The sequence below is a fragment of the Hemibagrus wyckioides genome, linkage group LG01, assembly GCF_019097595.1.
Source record: "Hemibagrus wyckioides isolate EC202008001 linkage group LG01, SWU_Hwy_1.0, whole genome shotgun sequence".
NCBI lineage: Eukaryota > Metazoa > Chordata > Actinopteri > Siluriformes > Bagridae > Hemibagrus > Hemibagrus wyckioides.
In genome coordinates, this window is record NC_080710.1 from 26,597,308 (window position 1) to 26,617,978 (window position 20,671).

The 20,671-nt window shown below is 40.2% G+C and overlaps 1 protein-coding gene across 1 annotated transcript; it reads right to left on the bottom strand.

Moving 5' to 3' along the window:
* Nucleotides 1-179: 179 nt before the first annotated feature.
* cul2 (cullin 2) lies at nt 180-20,450 on the bottom strand. Its single transcript, XM_058398070.1, has 21 exons — nt 20,299-20,450; nt 18,080-18,218; nt 17,289-17,391; nt 17,055-17,149; nt 16,490-16,595; nt 14,804-14,886; nt 14,545-14,641; nt 14,240-14,350; nt 12,537-12,699; nt 10,864-10,988; nt 10,374-10,481; nt 9,842-9,901; nt 8,323-8,451; nt 6,124-6,210; nt 5,727-5,879; nt 5,411-5,488; nt 4,449-4,515; nt 3,344-3,546; nt 1,789-1,890; nt 1,582-1,698; nt 180-887 (listed from the first exon to the last, which is right to left on the bottom strand). Exons 2-21 carry the CDS (start codon nt 18,196-18,198, stop codon nt 756-758), a joined length of 2,238 nt encoding a protein of 745 aa, XP_058254053.1. The 5' UTR covers nt 18,199-18,218; nt 20,299-20,450; the 3' UTR covers nt 180-755.
* Nucleotides 20,451-20,671: the final 221 nt, after the last annotated feature.

A 20,671-nucleotide genomic window follows, 5' to 3' on the forward strand; every position in this document is an offset into this window, starting at 1 on the left:
AGACATTTTAACAGAAAACTACCTCCAGACTGATGATAAAAAAATAAAAGAAAAGAAAAGCATATCCTCCTGGGAGCATTTCCCTTATTTTTTTCCCAGAGAACTGCGTCTCAGTATTCCAGCACTTCAGCCATCACAAGCGATCTGCTCCGCTCTAGGAAACATTCAGACACTGAAGAGTTTTTCTATTTGTTTATTTGACAAGCAGCAGTATTTTGTCACCTCATATTTTTTTTTTACATGTTGAAGGTAAATACAATTAATCAGTATAACGGTTTTATTACAATAGTCCTCTCACTTTGATACATTAAAAAAAAAGAACACACTACAACTGCAAACGTGAGAAAAGAAAGCATGGTTGTTTTTTTGTCTTAGACGGGGTTTTTTTTTCTTTTTAAAACTCTTGACATGTCCATTTGCTCACTGTTTATGGTTACATGGTTTAAAAATGCTCTGAAACAGCTATAGGCATTATTCTCTTTATTCTGTGTTGACGCACAGGGGCGTGGCACTGGTGATGTTGTAAACAGCGTAAAATCAGAAAAGGTTTTGGGCTAGAGGGAGGTGTAAGAGGGGGGAGGGGGGGGTTGTTTATGACTGCCTGGGCTAAGTGGTGGCCCTTCTCCCCCCTCCTCAGATTAGAGGCACAGTCCCACATCATCCTGCAGGGAGACAGCCTGAGCCAGCCGCAGCCAAAAAATAAAGACATGGTTTACGTTCTGACCGCCAGGTGTTGGTTTTTGTTTGTTATTATTTTACGCCACATAGCTGTACTCGTCCGCGGAGGTCTGGCTTCGCTCTATGTACTGCTTGTCGATAAGCACTTCGATGCACTTCTTTATCATGCTGATACTGGGGTTGAACCTCGCTTTGGACTGGTTGATCACCTTAAAAGAAAAACAAGGGTTAAAATATTCATGACATGAGCGTACGAACAAATTTCATCTGGGGGGGGGAGGAAGAAAAACACCTAATTACCTCAATCGTTAAAATCAAAACTTGGTAAATATGCAAATGAGAGTTTGCAACCTGAGCTCATGAGACTTACATATCTCTCGGTGTTCACCGCAAGAATCATTTTTGCTTTCTTCATTCTAATGGGTCAGAATTTGTTGAATAATTTTCTTTAACGGCAGCTCTGACAGTAGCGCAGGCTATAAAGAGGTTTCTATAGTAGCAGCTCAAGGACAGGGACTTGGCAGATGCTCCACATAATCTAATAATAAACTTAATTTACAAGATGTTAGTGGAAAAGAATTTAGGACTTCAGGCAACGCATCACCCTGTTAGCTGAATATTCTGTGATGAACACAATATTGTGGTGTTTTTGTACTCCTTATTTAAGCTGTGACAAAAAAAAAACACAATAGAAAAGCACACAGGTCTATGAGGATGAATAGGTGTGCTCAGGCTGCTTACACAATTTATATTCCTCTGCTAATAACTTCCTGATATGTTAAAGAGTAGTTATCGATATAAAATGACAAAGAGCTTACGATGGATGCTCAGATTTTACATTCTATAGCTCAGTTTGAACCTGCACACACACACACACACACACAGTAAATATAACTGACTCACTTCTTGTATAAGTGCGTTGTGTCTCAGAATTTTCCTGGCTTTCATGATCCTCACTATAGCAGCCTGTAAATACATTTTCCTGTCTTCGTCCACAGCACTCCTCGTCTGTTCCACCTCCTACACACGACACACAGATCCAGTCACGCTGGTTCATTATGACGGGCAGTATGTAATGGATCTGTCAGTGCTGTGAACACAGTGCTGTACCTGTGGTGTGTCCCGCTGCATCGACGTCGTGATCTTAAACTTGGTTCTTTTACTAGTGAAACTCATATTTAATGAAAACGTGGATTCCGCCTCAATTTCCTCCTGGAAGCATGAGAGAGAGTGTAACATTAGGAAGCACATTAGAAAGAAGTCATAAGACACTAGAAGAACACCTATATGGTTCTTCCCCAAACTTTTGCCACAAAACTGGAAGTTCAAAACTGTACTGAATGGCTTTGTACACTGATCAGGCACAACATTATGACCACCTGCCCAATTTTGTGTTGTTCCCCCTTTTGCTGCTAAAACAGCCCTGACCCGTCATGCACTGTGTATTCTGACACCTTTCTATCAGAACCAGCATTAACTTCTTCAGCAATTTGAGCAACAGTAGCTCGTCTGTTGGATCGGATCACACGGTCCAGCCTTCACTCCCCACGTGCATCAATGAGCCTTGACCGTCCATGACCCTGTCGCCGGTTCACCACTGTTCCTTCCTTGGACCACTTTTGATAGATACTGACCACTGCAGACCAGGAACACCCCACAAGAGCTGCAGTTTTGGAGATGCTCTGATCCAGTGGTCTAGCCATCACAATTTGGCCCTTCAACTCGCTCAGATCCTTACACTTGCCCATTCTTCCTGCTTCTAACACATCAACTTTGAGGACAAAATGTTCACTTGTTGCCTAATATATCCCACCCACTAACAGGTGTCATGATGAGGAGATCATCAGTGTTATTCACTTCACCTCTCACTGCTCATAATGTTATGCCTGATCGGTGTATGCTGTAACGTTACAATTTCCCTTCATGGAACTAAGCGGTCCTAAACCTTTTCCAGCATGGCAATACCCATGTGTACAAAGCAAGCTCCATGAATGCCTGGTGTAGAAGAACTCATGTGTCCTGCATAGAGCCCTGAGCTCAATCTAGTTCAGGTGAAAATCTAGTGGAAAGCCTTTCTAGCATAGTGGAGAATGTTATGGCAGCAAAGGGGAAACAAATCCATCTTAACGCCCATGGTTTTGAAAAGTGATGTTCAAAAAGGCTGTCAATTAGTTGTCCACTTACTTGTATAAAAAAAAAAAAAAGTCAGCTACAGTCCAAAAACAGCCAATGTTGTTACAACAGTTTTAAAAGGTCCATATAAAACCAGCCTGGTGGCTTCATCCTGTTTATCATGTGGATTTTAAAGAGCAGCTCTGTTTTACTACGCATGCAAGCTGAATGTGTCGCCTGATTTATGTTCGACAGATCCACACTGACAGGAAGCACTGACAAAGCTGTGCAATGACAGATGTTGTGGCTAGTTTGAGATTTCTGTAAATAAATTCTGATGGCTGCCGTTTACGTGACTTGCTTCTGAACGTGTAAAGCAGTGTCAGGGTAATGTGAACTCGGAGTCTGCTCCACGATCCATCAGCAACGGTCAACAGCTCAAGTTAAATTTCCCCACTGTCTTGTTTACGCTGTCATCACGACATAAAGAGGACGAGAGAGTGTGTATGGTGCATTTGGATAAGGATTTTAATAATCCTCCATGCAGTCTTACTTTCTCTGTGTCATGGTTGATCATCTTGACATCCAGCAGGGACTTGATGGTTTTCTGCAGCTCCTTCTCGTTCATCTGCGAGCTCTCCTGTAGCTCTTTGTAGCTCACCGTCTCGCTGTTGTTGAAGACCAGCAGCACCGCCATCTGGTAGGTGGTAACCATGGCGACATAGGGTTTGGACAGATAGTTCATCTTCACCTCACCTGAGTTGTAGAGACAGTATGTGAAAGTAAAAAGGTATTATTATTTGAATGGTATCTGACTACATGTCTGGCATGTAGTATTTTTCCAAAATATCCACGTGGTGTTATAAAAGAGAATTGGCGTCGCCTCGAGTGATTCTGTACGATGCTATCGCTTTATTTACTGTAGCTAAATTTCTGTTACATTTTTAAAGAATGAGTCAACAAAAAACAAAACAAAAACCTTCCAGAGAAAAGGCGTTCCACTGAAATGAGTACTTTGCCTTGCATGGCTAATCATGTTCAAACAACAAAACTCAATATCTCTGTGTGAATCTCTGTAAGGAATCTCAATCTCTGTGAAGGATTAAGATTAACACGAAAAGAAACTTCACCTGTATGTGTGCAAGTGTCAAATAGATTTACTATCAAGAAATGATCGTGACACATTATGTAATTACAGAATAACTGATGGTGGTGACTGAATAACAAGCTTCACAAAGAATAACTGCATAATGAACAGAGTTTAAGAGCTTTAATCTGTACACCATATTACAATGTGTGTATAACAGGTTTGTATGGGTGTGTGAGAGACGGACTGCTGTTGGACGGTCATGTGTGTTTGCGATGTGGTAACAGGACGATTGCAGAGTGACACTCGGAACACGGCAAAATTGGCTCATTTGACCCGTTTCCTGCTGTTACACCACTACGACAATGTACTAATTAATCACACCACCATCACACTCAGCCTTCACACACTGTACAGTAAACGATCGTCTGAGTTTAAAGCTCTTGATGATTTCGCTTTAAAGGTTTCAAGTTCTAACCCTATCAATGATGCACATAAAATATACCAGAGAAATCAGGATCTTAAAGCACTCTGATGAGTATTATGTCCTGTTTATGTAAATGCACTGTACCTGTGCAGAGATAGTGGAGCCAGGTGAGTTTCCTGCCGCTGAAATTCTGGTTATAAAACAGCTCAAACTAATGGAAGAGAAACAAAAGCGATAAAGTACAGACTCTTAAAAGAATGTTACACAGGGGGGAAAAAAATTTAGTCATTTGGTTATTTAAACAAGTGTGGTTAGTTATACGCTGACCAGGCATAACAATATAACCACCTACCTAATATTGTGTTGGTCCCCCATTGGCTGCCAAAACAGACAGTACAAGCAGGACAAATGGGCAAGCGTAAGGATTTGACAGGGGCCAGACTGTGATGGCTAGACCACTGGATCAGAGCATCTCCAAAACTGCAGCTCTTGTGGGGTCTGCAGTGGTCAGTATCTATCAAAAGTCGTACAAGGAAGGAACAGTTGTGAACTGGCAACAGGGTCATGGGTGGCCAAGGCTCACTGATGCACGTGGAGAGTGAAGGCTGGCCCGTGTGATCCGATCCAACAGACGAGCTACTGTTGCTCAAATTGCTGAAGAAGTTAATGCTGGTTCTGATAGAAAGGTGTCAGAATACACAGTGCATGACGGGTCAGGGCTGTTTGGGCAGCAAATGAGGGACCAATAAAATACTGGACAGGTGGTCATAATGTTATGCCTGGTTGGTGTATCTCTCCCTTGACCAAAATATGAACTAAAACACTGGAATTGAGATGAGGCTTCATTTGGTTGTTATCTGTGTAGCTATTGTTCCTAGTGCTTTCTGCTCGTCCTGCAACTACGGTAGAGTAACCACAAGGCTTCTCTCTAATTTCTTACCTTCCTTATAATTAGAGGTCTATGACCTTCACACCTGCATATTATCAAACCAATTGGACTTGACAGGGATGTTTAAGATCTTCTCTCTGCTAAGCTCTGCTCTGCTGCTTTGCCTTCCTACTGATGTCAAGATAGCTGTGTGTATCTCTGGGACATGGTTACTCACCATTTGTACACTCTTCTCGAGTTCCTGAGGGATGGCAAATGTAGATGAAGGAACCTGTGTGAGAGGCCATGCACCTGCCTGCAACACACACGTACACACGTACACACACACACACACACGCGAACACACCCTCTTATTTCACACAATCCTCTTACCTCTCCCAAAATGTTGACACTTGAGTAAATTCTACTGGTTAAGACATGTCTGGGATGTTGATGAATGTGAACTCTGCTTCATGTACAGATTTAAAGCACTAACATATCAGACCTAGTATTTCCTGTCCTCCATCTCTACATACTTGTGTGATCTCTCTCACCTGTAACACGTAGATCTGAAAGCTGATGCCCAGATCCACTACGGTCTCCTGGGTTTTAATGAAGTTGTTGAACTTGTTGTTGAGGTCGGCACTGACGCTCATGTCTGTGTACATTCTGTGCAGTTTGCTTGTAAACTCGTAGCCACATGCTTGCTGCAAACCAGAGAACAGAGAAGGAGACAGAGTTAGGAAGCAAACAATGGCACACTTTTCTCTGATAAAGCCCTTTATTTCTGCAACTGCTTGGGTGTAATGACAGAGCTGCTGTGTAGAGACAGAATAGAGGGTGGGGTGTGAGGGGCTGGTTATTAACACACTTGAGTCATGGACATTATTTTAGAGTAACTTGAGTGGAAAATTACAGGTAAAAAAAAGTGGAGACACACTTTGGCCTTACCTTTAGTTTGTTAATCATGGCTTCCTCAGAGTCCATGGATAATGAAAGGCCATGTATTAACCTCTTAGCGAGCATTCTGGCATAAAACTAAAAGAGACACACAATCAGTGATTAAGAGAAGCAACTGGTTTCTAACTCACATGCAAACACTACATACAGTGGTCCCAAAGTCTGAGACCACTTTAAAGAATCTGGGATTTTCATTTAAAATAGGAAATAAACAAAGAAAGTAAACGGCCAACATTTTGAATATATAATATTCAAGATTCTGCTCTATTTCTAGGTCCATAGTGAAATATAAGCAAATCTGTGATACTGACCATATTAATTACTTTGAACAAAAAGTCCATGCCAGCTTGAGTGCACACCGTCATTAAAGTAAAAAGAGGATAAACCATATACTAAGAGACTGAAATTTATCTAAATATTCCAAAGATTCTACTTTTCACTCAAGCTGTTGTCAGTAATAATAATTTGTAATGAAAATGGCTGTATGACATTAAATAAATAGAAACATTTTCACAGAAGATATCAGACTTTTGAACACCTTTTGACAAAAACTTGACTATTCTAAGTGAGCAAGTTTTACAAAACTAAAGTGAATTGTAAAATAGTCAAACATCCATCCATCCATCCATCCATCCATACTAATTAGGGTCACGAGGATCTGCTGGAGCCTATCCCAGCACACACTGGGCGAAAGGCAGGGGTACACCCTGGACAGGTCTAGTTACAGACCCACTGCACCAAAAAATATAATCCCACCCCATGGTCATACATGTAATGACTGCAATGTTACAGTTTAAAATACATCTGCTACCTTTATAGTTTTGCTTAGTTGCAATATATACAATATTAGAAAATCTCTACTGGTTCTCTACCAGTTCAAAAATTTTTCCAGGTGTCATTTATACCCATGGTTGCTAAAGTCAGTTCACTGAACCGTAGTCAAGAGGTCTGTGATTTGTATATTTTTTCACAACTCACTACAGTAATACCTCACAGATCTGCGTCTTCACGATTCGTGACTTCACTGATCAGCGAAACTTTCATTGGAACCTAACTAATTTGCATCAGACCCGCCAAATCCTCGCAAAATCCTGCAAAAGTGATTTTGTATCGTGGCCATTTATACATTTTCAGGCTTTTTAATACGAAATTATTAAGAAAAATTTAGTTTATTAATTTAGTAATATAATTATAAAAGTGAAATCAACAAAATATCAATATAAATGAAATATAAATGTTATTTTAATGATATCGAACATACAGCCATTGCGACACTCTATTGGCTAGAAGGGTTGGAAGTAGCCAATCACAGAGCATTAACAGTTTTGCCTAGCTGCTGATTAGCTGGTAGCTACGATGCTTTGTATGCGCAATGTCGCGGTTCATCTCCCCGCCCCTTGTGTTATATTCCGTAAGTGTGAATAAGTGATCTCAGTGATTTTTCCCTTGGTTTTTATACAGGCGATACTGTACTCTATTTTTACGTCAAACATTTATTCCTTTTTTTTAAGGGTATTGTATTAAGCTAACTTTTAAATGAAATTAAAGTGTTTTGGGAGCATGATTGGGGTCATATTTAGGGTTTAAACTCTAAAAAAATAAGCATTTACAGTACAGTATTAGCATTTTTAGTGACTCCACCGCACATCCGCGAAACCTCATCATTTGCAATGGGTCCTGGAACATAACCTTGCAGATGTGTGAGGTATTACTGTATTTTCAAATGATTATTTTATTTATTACCGACTTCCTATACTTATTCGTTATTGCTGTTTGACCGGTCACTCAAATTGAACTATTAAATCCAAACCTCAATATTACAAACGAAGACACAATACTGCTGCAAACTTTTACATAATGACCCTAAGAGTGTGTCAGTTAAAGTGGTTTGAGAATCCCTGATATACACCACAACTGGGATAAACAACACTATCCAAACTGGCTCTGGGTCATTGACTGGAACATCGACCACCAAGCTGCCACCGTTGGGCCCTTGAGCAAGGCCCCCAACCCCTTCCTGCTCCAGGGTTGCTACATCATATCTGACCCTGCCCTCTGACCCAAACCTCCAAGGATGCGAAGAAAGAATTTCACTGTGCAATAATGTATGTGTGATAAATAAAGACTACTTATTTAACCACACTGGAATATTTAACACTGCCCCTTTATGTGGTGTCCTGCTGAGATTACCTTTTGAAAGACGTCTTTGTCGTCGATATATTTGAAGACAGTGATGAAGCTGGTAAGTTTATCCTCCACCTCGTTCTCCGTCATCCCCTTTGCTGATTTCTTCAGCAGATTGTCACAGTACTTAGCGAGCTGTAATGCACAGAACAAGACAACAGACGTGAAATCAACATACCGAGTAAGCAAGGGTGAAACTTTGGTTTGAGAAGTGGGGGAAAATGTTTTCGATTTGAATCCCATTTACATACATTTAATGGTGATACAAAAGCCAGGAAATAAGTAAGCTGATTATAATGATAAATACTTCTAAAAAGAATAGTAGGCTACTAAACCATATATAAAAAAGATGTCTTAATTTCTTTATTGTTTAATAGTGGCCGATCGCCAAGACTCGAGAGAATCATTTTATAAAGTCGAAAATGTTCACTGTGTGTGTGTTGAATCACTCCCTGTCTTGAAGCCTCTTCACCTTATCTGTCCTCTGATATGAAAGCAGGACACAAATAAAAATACACAAACGTTCGTCACAACAGAAACTATATGAAAATGGTCAATAAAAAAACATCAGGGCCCAACACTTTGTTTCTCTTCCACCACACATGTGAGCAGGTAAATATTATGAAACCACACCTAGGTGATGATGTGACCATGTTAACAAAATATTCTAAATATCTAAATAAGAGCATTTAATATGATGATAATCAAACTGTATTCACTACTTATCATGCACTCTTCCTCCCTTTTATCACCAACAAACAAAACAAAATCTCCTGGCTCTTCATATAGCACATAACCTACCTGTAACGTTGTGCTGCTACTGCTTCTCCTTATCTCACCCCTCTCTGTTCTGAAGATGCTCCATCTCATCTGTCCTCTGATATGAAAACCACTGATCATACTGACTCTACCACTAAACTAGCATCCAGAGTCTGCTTGTCCTACATTGCTGACAGAAAATGCGCGGTTTAAAGTGAACTTGTTTTCATGCTACACAAAATCTACATTAAATTACTTAGCTAACAGTCTGAAGTTACCTAGTAGCAACGGTGTATGTTAACGCTAGCGCAGTCAACGTTAGGCTAAGATCAACAGGTGTAGACAGAAAATATGATTATCCTGACCTGAGCTAATTTACTGAATCAACCAACTCGCATCTCCTTGCTTTCTTTTCATCCACGAGGACATTAAAGTGACCGCAACCGTGATACCTGTTTATTACATTTCAGCGAGCTATTTTTAGCATGCACGTGACGTTCCGGGATAGGGACGCGCGCATCGACACAGGCAGACTCTCTGTGTCCTGCTCCTCCATAGCGATGATGGCGTACGGCTAAAAAATCATAACAATAAGTGTTTGGGGGCAAACAGGATTTTGAAAAGTCTGTCCCCAGTGGAAATTACGCCCCTGTCATGGTGTCTGTTTTTACAGATCAACATACAGTGCATCATTCTGCGAGAACAGGTAAGAAGACGTCAAAATGAATTAACTAACTGATTAGTTAGTTAGAAAACAAAGACTCACCAGTTCTGGTGCTTTACATATGGATTTGGGCTCTCTGTAGTTTACTACTGATGTCAAAGCCTGAAAAATCACATTTAATAAACCATGAGTTTAGCATTTGAATATGGTCATGAAGCAATTCCTTTAGCATCTCGAGACCAAATTGTCAGTTTTAATAGACAGCAGAATAATTAAAGCATTTAATTTAATATCATTTCAGACCAGTTGACAGCATGATAATATTCTGCTACAGAATAATTTAATATTTTAAGAGAGTAATATTATCTTCTAGTTCTTATAATTTTATTGTCGTGGTTTATATATAGACAACCATACAGCTGACTAAATCCTATTTTCCCGACACTCTGATGCCACCTACTGGTATAAAATCATGGCCTGGATAAACTATATGGAAAAATGCTACATCCATGGGAAGCATAAAAACACTGAGACACGTAATATTAACATTTATCATGATGGATTTCACGGATATGAATTAATATTTAAGCACATGTATATTCAGATGCCATCTATTTCAAAAAATCTTGCGTACCTTGTCGAGTGCACTCATGAACTGCTGGTCCCCATTTAGCACTGTGTTAATCAACTGGACAAATTTACTATGAACCTCCAACACGGATTCCACAAACTGAGTTGGCATCTGCAGCAAGACGGGGAACAGAAGAACTTCTTAACCACATGGTAATACGAAACCAAAAGCCAGCAGATAATCCTTTCTTTATTCGCAAGAATTAAAAGATTATCCCAGGTCTGTCAAGTCCCATAACCATACGTCCATGACTAGACTTCAGGAAGTCTATTCACTGGATTTCCAGTTAAAAATAATGGCTGGAAGAATAGCGGGAATTAGTGACGACATTGTAATGTTTGCAGAAACCAGGGCATTTAGTAAATCGGATAATCGCAACAAGTAAAGACCTGGGATTTACAGCTATAATCATTCATCAAATCAGCACAAATGCACTGTCCTGCATGTGCAGTCAAAACAGCACTGGCATGCATCCGTTCACACACAGACTCACGTTTTCCTGAGAGAGGTTACTGGTGGCTCGGAGCCCCTCGTCACGAATGTGCACCTGCAGCTCCTGGATCATGTGTGGTAAGCCATTGGTGACTGCCCGCAGCAGTGTGTACATGTTCGCCATATCTGAAAGCGAGTCGGCACATGCTATGTCAAATCCCCACATCAGTCAGTGAGACTCCTCAGAGTTTTTTTCCACAAATCAAGGATAGACGTCACAGTCATTCACTGGAATCATTATGGTTTTACTTACAACAAAGTACACTGCAGACAAAGTGAACAACAGGGTAGAATAAACAAGCTAATGAATATAATTATAAATGCTGCACAAAGAACTGTGACTTTAGCTGAACTTATAGTGAATGAGGAGCAACAAATGATGGAATTTAGTAAGAGATCGTATTTGGTTCTTCTAAAATGTACACACCTGACCATCTCTCTATGTTTACACTATAACCAGCTGTTGCTACCAACATGTCATAGCCAGGATCTATATATAAGAAGCTGGCATTGACTCAGAATAACATAAAATGTCATAACTGCGTTCCCAGATTGACTCGTACCGAGAGAACTCGTCCACAGACACAAGCCCGAATAATGCTGCTAAAATGCTGGTATCTGCTGCTTGCTTGTTGTCAGTTTCCCATTAAGTAATGCTACTCCATATTGATTAGATCTTTTCTGATTTGTTTAGTGATTTACTTGAACTGGATAGGAGTCATGATTAAGATTAAGAGTAATTCATATATAAAGATTTGGCGTGCTGAAATCAGCTCCGAAACCTGCAGAGACAGGGTTTATAGACGAATCACAAGTTAAATAACAGAGCTGGGGTATGACATGGCCAAAAGTGTGTGCACACCTGACCATCAATGAGCGTAGGTGACCATCACACCTATGCTTGCTGAACATTTTATTCCAGATTTATTCCCCTTTGCTATTATTATAACCTCCACTCTTCTGGGAAGGCTTTCCTCTAGAATTTAGAGCATGGCAATGGGGATTAGTGTTTATTTAGTAACAAGAGTATTAGGCGTTCATTCAGGACTCTGTGCAGGACACTCCGTTTCTTCCACTCGCCTTCACAAACCATGTCTAAATGGAGCTTGCATTGGGCACACTGTGTCATACTGTAACAGTTTTGAGCCTCTTAGTTCCAGTAAATGGGAAATTGTAATGAAACAGCATACAAAGCCATTCAACACAATTGTGTGCTTCCAAGTTTGTGGCAACAGTTTGGGGAAGAACCAAATATGAGAATAAAGGTCAGGTGTCCACTAGTTTCAGGTAACCAGACTTTCAGACAGATGGCAGACAGGTCTGTCCTCCACAGCAGCTTTTATTGGCCAAGGAAAGCCCAAGAGAGTGTCTGACATGAAAAGCAACCAATTTTGATCAGTGTCATGTTTATGGGCGTGAAAATTTAAAATAGATGTCCCTATAAATGCAACTACAGATCGTTGTCCTGCAAATGAATGAGTCTATACCATGACCTTCACATTATTTGGAAAATCCAGCATTTAGCTGATCCTCAATAAGCTCTCACTGTCACAGCCTTAATAGTAAGATTATATACACTGGGTTTGGTTTAGTTTTGGTGTTGCACTGTGGTACAAAACTGTTGTGTTGTGTTCACTGATGCAATTTTTTTTGGACCTAGAATTAAGTACAGACCGTCTCTCTTTTCTTGTCTGACTATGTTCTGGCACTCTCCATGCAGGAACTGCAGGTGGTCAGCCACCATCCTCTGCTGGCATTCGTGGATCACTTTGGCATAGGAACTTGGATGCAAGTACTTCCGACATCGCACCTCTTCGTCTTTCAACCGCCCTAAAACCTTTAGACAAAAAGACACACACGAACAATAAATAAAAACAGGATTACAAATAGTAAATTTGGCCTGCAATATTCTGTAACACATTTAAGAAATCATAAAGATACTTAATCAAAACAAGAACGCAATAATGTAGAAATATTTTATGTCATATTCAACCTTGCCTAAGCGTAACAAATGGTCTTGTCTACACTGTAAAATTCAAGGGTAAAACAATCAGCTACCGGATGTCAAAATTTCCACAATTCTCTTCTGATGCAATCTTCTATTGCACTTAATCTCACTTTAAATCACTTGTGGTTAAGATTCATGCAGAAGAGAGACACACATTTCAGTAGAGGGTGACTTCTGAACTATATATAGCAGAAATATGTCACCATGTGAATGCTTTTCCCAGGCTGCTACACATTTAGCTCGGGCCTTTGGTGAACAATCTTGTGACATTAAGATTGAAAAAGATGCTGGTATAAACGCTAACTATTACTGTTAGCAAGAGCAAATACAAAATACAAAAACAAGAGTGTAGCATCTATATCTAAGAACAATGATCTATCTAACAACATCAAACAAAAACTAACAACTTTGTGTAAGAACAGGGACGGACAATAGCAGTTGTACTTCATTACTATACTAAAGTATTGTTTTGGTATATTACTATGTAATTGAATAATATTAAAATTGACATACAGTGGACTTATAAAGTTTACACACCGCCGTTAAAATGGAGGCTATTTATGATGTAAAAAAAGAAAGTAAATTAAACATCCTATACTGGCATAAGTGTGCACACCAACCAATCATCCAATCATACTCAAAGTCACATTAAATACTAATTAGTATACGCCTGCCAATAATAAAAGAGACTGATTAACTAAATACAAGTAGAGCTGTTCCTATAGGATTTTCCTGACAGAGAAATCTTGGGCTTACAAATCAGGTCCCATGGAACCTTGTACCATAGATTACAATTACTGGTGTCTTCCTACATGTGCCAAAATGAACCTGAATTCTTCATATACCTGAGTAATGGGGTAGGATGGCAAATCAGAAGCCCTTTTCTAGGGGAAAGAAAAACAATGAAGCACCATCTAATTGTTATGGTTGGTTCTCTTTCTTTCTTTCTGTACAGACTTATGCAACCAGGTTACCATACAATTTTTGTCATTTCCCTTAAATGCTTCTTATTTCTTTCACTTTCATTTATAGGTTGCAATTTGATAATAAAAGCAAAAATTATTCAGTCACGATTTATCTTAGTTTAAGCTTTTTCAAAACCTTTTACAGCCACTGTAAGTGTGAAGGGTCTACCTGAGGGTAAATATTACACACAGAATGATTGCTTCAGGCAAAAATGATTCTAGAAGAATAATTTCCTATATCATGAACATGTACTTTTTGTAATGCTTGAAAAGTAGGAACCTTTTTTACTTTCATTATTTCGGCTGTGGATACATCCTCTTTTAACAAGAAGTATCTATACCTTCACATAAATATGATTTCTCAGTACCACCCCTGGCCAGGAAGGTAGGAATCATTATGTTACCTTTTCCATATACTGAGAGCAGTTGGACTCCTGCAGAAGGTTGGAGGCTTCTTGTTTGTAATACTCGCCTGTTTTTGTCAGAAATGGCCCTTCGAAAATCTCCTGATAAAACTACAACAAGGAAATAGTTCTCAAGTGAGTCACATGTGCAGATACTTTCGGTTTTTGTTTTTTTAATAGCACGTGAGTGCGCAGTTCATGCCTGCAAACATATCTGAATATCAAATAATAAAACAGCTAGTCTCCTATGAAACATCACCAGGACACAATGCACAGCCTCGTGTTATTATTTTACAGGTGCTCACCTTTAGAGGAAACTTTTTCTTGTACTGTTCAACATGAACAAAGGAGTTGATAACCCCATGGATTACTTTCTGGTTCGGATGCTCCCCACACCGGTCACTAGGAACATTTTAGCCAAACTTATTATTACAGAAATAGTAGTTAATCATATGAATCTGAATCCAAGGGGAAGGGTTTATGAATATGACACAATATTGACTAAGAAATCAAACTAAAAAGGTGCAAAAGGTGATATCGACTTGGTCTGATGCTTTAACCTACTTTTTGATTTCTTTCAGAAGCATTCGGATCAGCGTGGCTTGAAGAGGCTCAATCATCAGCTTCCTCCACATGTCAAGTGCAAGCTGGAAATACCAACACAATCATATTAAAAAAACAAAAACAAAGAATTTTTATATAAATTTTAAGAGATCTGAGATGACCTAGTTACAAGTTCTGTAAGAAATAAAACACTCAAAGCTGTGCTGTTTTAGGAAATTAATCGCAACGGGGTTGGCATTTCCAAAGTAGATTAAAATCCTATGACAGCAAGTCCACTAGAGCTCCTTTCTTCCTTCCTCCCATTATTTACTGCAGATCTCCACAAATGATTTCTCTGTTACACTAACTGCACGTATAAAGCATAAAGGCATGTACATATGTTCATCAAACACTAGGAATGCTATACTAATATTATGCAGGGTTTCCCCTGGCTCTCAAAACAGCCTCATTTCCTCGGGGCATGGATTCCACAAGATGTCGAAAACATTCCTTTGAGATTCTGGTCCAATTCCTGTAGATTTTTCAGGTGCAATTACATGCTGTGAATCTCCTGTCCTGTCCTGTCCACATCTGGTGACTAGGAAGGCTAGTGAAGAACACCATCATATTCAACCAGTCTCATGAAGGGATGCACATGGTCAGAAATAATACTCAAATAGGCATTTGAGCAATGATTGATTTGTAATAACAAGCTCAAAGTGTGCCAAGAAAACATTCCCCACACCACTTCCATCAGTCTGGACTGGTGACAAGAGGCAGGCTTGGTCCATGGAGTCATGCTGTTGGTGCGAACCTACTGTGGGTGAAGGAAAGGGAACCCTATGTGGTTACCTGCTCCTACAGCTCATCTGCCTCAAGGTTTGACTTGTGTGTTCTGTGATGCTTTTCTGCTCACCACAATTGTGCAGAGCGGTTATACCAGTTACTGTAGCCTGCAGTCAGCTAGAACCAGTTTGCCCATTCTGACCGCTCCTAACAAGACATTTCCATTTGCAGAACTGCTGGTCATTTGGGGTTTTTCCTTTATTGCACCATTTTCAATGTACACCAGACTTATTTTTGTTAAAACTTTGCAGGAAATCAGAAATTAAAGCAATACTGAAGCCATTTTAGCACAATCAATCATTCCACGATCAGAAATATACGGATACGAAGCTGAGAGCCCAAATGACTGGTGGAATTAACCAATTAAATAACTGCAAAAATGAGTATTTATACAACTATTCCTAATAAAATGCTCCATGTGTCCACAATCTTCTCCCACCTGTCTCCAATTCTTTGACTACAGCAGAAAATAATACACCTGCCACCGGGCCTAGTGCTATAATTAAACCATCTAAACAGGTGTACTTCTAATCATGGCTGACGTTGACACCTTCCTCTTAGGAAATTGATAAACACTGAGCGAATCTGTGGTTTTCCGATGGTGTATTCACTGTTTGCACAGAGCAGAAAAACGAGGAACACGATAGGAAGATGTCTGTCAAATGTTAAGAGCTGATTCACGATATAGCAATCATTGAAGAAACAAACAAACGTGGTTAAAATCTAACACAGATACAAGACTCATGACCTTGTTGTGTCTGTGCCAAGACTGCATTCCCGTCTTCAGTCATTTGGCAGCAAGCGAAGCATAATCTCACACGCAGCAACTGGAGCACAGTAGTTTGTTTAGAGTTTTAATACCTCTCCGATCTCCATCAGCGGTTCGTTCATATCGACTCCTCCGTAGCCGTACTGCAGATCTGCTTCAGTCAGCTTGTTCTTCTTTATAAACTGAGTGTTGAGGTACCTAATGGGAAAAATAAACCGTTTATATAAACAGCAGTAAACGGACGCAAACTGGACTGCATCTCACACAATCTTGGTCAAAAGGTGGACAGATAAACACCAGAAAACAACTGATGAGTCAGTGATGAGCAGTATTAAGAGTTGATGTATCATTCTATGTGAGTCACAATGGCAGTTTCCCCTCACAGTTTATCCAAAATGTGTTTACTTTTGAGTTTCAGTTGTTTGAGTGCTCGTTAAATGCAATTAAAGCACCCTTATGTACTTTCAGCTGAAGCAAATGTGGAAAAATATATCGGCCAAACACTTTTATAAACACGGGACTGGCACAATAATCACATAAAAGCTGTTGTTCCCGTCGCAACCACTCAAAAAATAAAAAAACGCCTAGTGTTAATAAACGTACGATGAAGATATATGGTGAGCTATGGCCTAGAAAAATAAATGTCTCTGTACGCACCGATATAAGCAGTCCATGTAGTCAGCACCCTTACTGTACTCCTCCCAGTATCTATGATACATAAGCAGCACTTTCTCTTCAGACTCCAGCACTTTCTGCAAAGAGAGAGAAGCTTCAGCGTGATGACCTTCTCAGCAGTGTGGTACTGAGAAATGTCCTACAGATACGCACTGACGAGTAAATGAACAGAGATAAGCAGAGACGCTACTTATCGAGTGTAACCTTACTGCTTACCTTGTATAGCTGACGGACATGATTTTCCAGAAACACTTTTGTCTCTGTGTATAGCCGTTCACCCAAGGGTTCTGGGTATGCAACACACAATGCGTAAATATCACTGACACCTGGGGTTAAAGAAATTTTACTGGATCACAGTTTCGGTAGGGTTCGCATTATTTGCTCTGTATAATTTTAAAGATCTTTAAACATACAACATGATCTAAACATTCGTGCTCAGATAGATACACGAGGACATAAGAGTTAAACCAATAACAACTACTTGTTCCAATAAAAGAAACTCACTTATAATGAGAATCCAAAGGCAGATAATTGAGGCAACTGTGCAACATTAATGTACGAGAGGTAAAGGTTAGATAAAATATTTTTAAATATTAAAATTAGTCCCTTTTGGGTGTGTGCAGGTAACTGAAATGACTCTTTACTCGACTCCTCTTGGGCAGCCAACCGGCACATCAGGTTTGATCCTGAGCTGAGGTTACAGTGTGTGAAGTTTCTCACGATATCTCCATGTCTGTGTGGGATTCCAGCATATATGAGTGTCTAAACCTTTACTGACTGTAATGTGTTGTATTTATGATTTTGCGTTACATAATTGTGCAATTTAAACCTTTATTGTCTTAATTCATCGACTGCCTTTAACCTTGTACTATTGTCGAGCTCTCAGTGAAGAGGTTTTCAGTTCTACTCTTCACACTGGACAGTGTCCCTAAGTCCCTAAAGCACTAATAACTTCATTGCACCAAACCAAGCGCTGCCCATCCCCCAGCTCCCCTATGGAAGGATACGAGAAGCGGTCATTCCACGTAGCTCTTTCTACATAATCCAGCATCACCACCGCCTTGATGGTGGTGAGCAGCTTGTTCCAGGTCTCATCGAAATCCACCACCCGTGGCTTTAAGGACATCGTGCAGCTCCCACTGCAAACTGTGGGAACAGGAAAGGAAGACAATCAATCACTATAAAAACAAAGAACCTAAGGAGTTATTACTCTTATACAACAACGACGAAATACATGAAGAACGATCACACAGTGAATGACAGGACTAGGATTGCTATTTCTTATGATGCAGATGTCAAAAATATAAAATCAAAATAAAGACTAAACATGATACCGACATGGTATGAGCATGTTGGAGCATTTCCTTTAGAACCATGAAGTCTGCTCTGTGTGATTTACACAAGATACATGTACCTCAATTCCTCAATTATTTCTGTTGAGTATTTCTCAAGGTTGCTTTCAACCACACCTATTTACTTAAACAAGAATAACATCCTAGAAAACAACATAGCATGTGACTTTAGATTCATGCTGCACATATATGAAGTGGACTGCCTGCAGCACAGAGAGTGACGGAGACCTTAGGGCCATCAGCAGAAAGCATCTGACTTAATATTATTGACGAAGAAACCCTGAGGATGGACTCGTGTTCTGAGTGAAAATGCAGGCACCGAACAGCTCCAAGTTAGAAAAACGGTCTGTCCCATAAACTCCACCTTACCCAGTTCCACACATACACTATATTGCCAAAAGTTTTGGGACACCCCTCCAAATCATCGAACTCGCGTATTGTTTTCGCTTGGCCTCTTAGTTCCAGTGAAAGGAACTCTGAATGCTTCAGCATACCAAGACATTTTGAACAATTTCATGCTCCCAAATTTGTGGGAACAGTTTGGGGATGACCCCTGCCTGTTCCAACATGACTGCACACCAGTGCACAAAGCAAGGTCCATAAAGACATGGATGAGGGAGGAACTTGACTGGCCTGCACAGAGTTCTGACCCCAACCTGATAGAACACCTTTGGGATGAATTAGAGCGGAGACTGTGAGCCAGGCCTTCTCGTCCAACATCAGTGTCTGACCTCACAAACGAGCTTCTAGAGGAATGGTCAAAACTTCCCATAAACACACTCCTAAACCTTGTGGAAAGGCTTCCCAGAAGATTTGAAACTGTTATAGCTGCAAAGGGTGGGCCAACTCCATATTACATTCATGTGCATGTAAAGACATCCCAGTCTTGGCCTGGCTCACAGTTCCTTTCACTGGAACTAAGGGGCCAAGCCCAACCCCTGAATTAGATGGGTGTCCCAAAACTTTTGCCAATACAGTGTATATAAACCAGTTGCTTCTCAACCAAGCGAAAAGGAAAAATGGAACATTTTACATGTCTGCTGCTAAAGACAGACCCCTGTAGAACAACACCCGCCTCTTCTACAGTTTAGAGAGCATTTATAACTGGACAAAACACAAAGACTGGTCCAGTATGAATTTTCTAAAAAAAAAAAAAAAAAAATTAAGCTATAATATTGATACACATAACCTTAATATATCCACATCTTGTCGTTGCTGCTGTTTGTGTAACAGACACCCTCTAATATGAGGGTTCCTATCATGTCAACACTAAGGGAGAGCTGTGAAACTGTCGACATTTAAAGGAGAAATGGTGCTGTTGATCAGAAGCCTGACTGGAGTGAAAATCCAGCTCAAAGCCAAGTGTGTGAAGGCTTTAGATGATGCACCGAACACACAGCAGTAAGCGAGATCATTAGATCAGTGGTGCCTCTCGTGTCATTTCGTGCATCTTTACGACAACGGACGCATATTTACGTTACGCTAGCGAACTAACTGTACACAGGCCCGGCTAGTTAGCTACATAGCTTAGCTTCGGCTGTTCTGCCGTTCGGTTTCGCTTGAAAATGTGGGAATCGAAGCAAACAGCGCACTTTGAGTGTTTAGTGGAAATAAATACGAAGGCACACACTCTCTTGTTTGGGACAAGCCTCCAGACCTGGGGCCCGTGAGCTCGGAGTCGTGTTGCTGAGTAACTACCGAACTTAGCCGAGCTCTTAGCCTCCGAGCGCCCTGCAACCAGCCCTCTCTCTCTCTCTCTCTCTCTCTCTCTTTCAGCCGCTGTTTTATTTTATCACATTAAACGTTTCCGACGACGTGACACAGACGCACTGACCACTCCGTGGGACAGTAACTCTATATAAATGTCATGTTACCTTGACCAATGTCACTGTGTTGAATAAAACTTCCCCCGGCTGTCAAAAAAACCTTCGATAGCTTTCACTTAAACCTCTGCCATCGTCCCGTCTCGAGGAACAAAGTAACGCTCCGGACAGAGGGGTTTCAGAGGTAAAAAAGAGAAATAATATATAACAAAATATCAGCAACATTACCAAAATATAACTTTGGGGAATAGTTTTACTCTACGTGTCCGAAATATAAATGTATAAAAACAACACTTGCTTGAAAATATTTTATGTTTTTAGTATTATTTAAAAATAAAGCCCCCCTATTCAGCGATGGTTTGGTCTAGAGCTACGGTAAGCAAGTCAGGACAACGACACTTGACGCTCCGATGTTTGAAAGCCG

Bases quoted from the DNA above. Each gene is read 5' to 3' on its own strand.
- cul2 (XM_058398070.1), bottom strand. From the start codon at position 18,198: ATGTCCTTAAAGCCACGGGTGGTGGATTTCGATGAGACCTGGAACAAG. The intron at 5,880-6,123 runs GTAAGGCCAAAG...TCTGGTTTGCAG, and splicing joins CCATGATTAACAAACTAAAG to CAAGCATGTGGCTACGAGTT. The intron at 5,489-5,726 runs GTGAGAGAGATC...TGTGTGTTGCAG, and splicing joins TTCAGATCTACGTGTTACAG to GCAGGTGCATGGCCTCTCAC.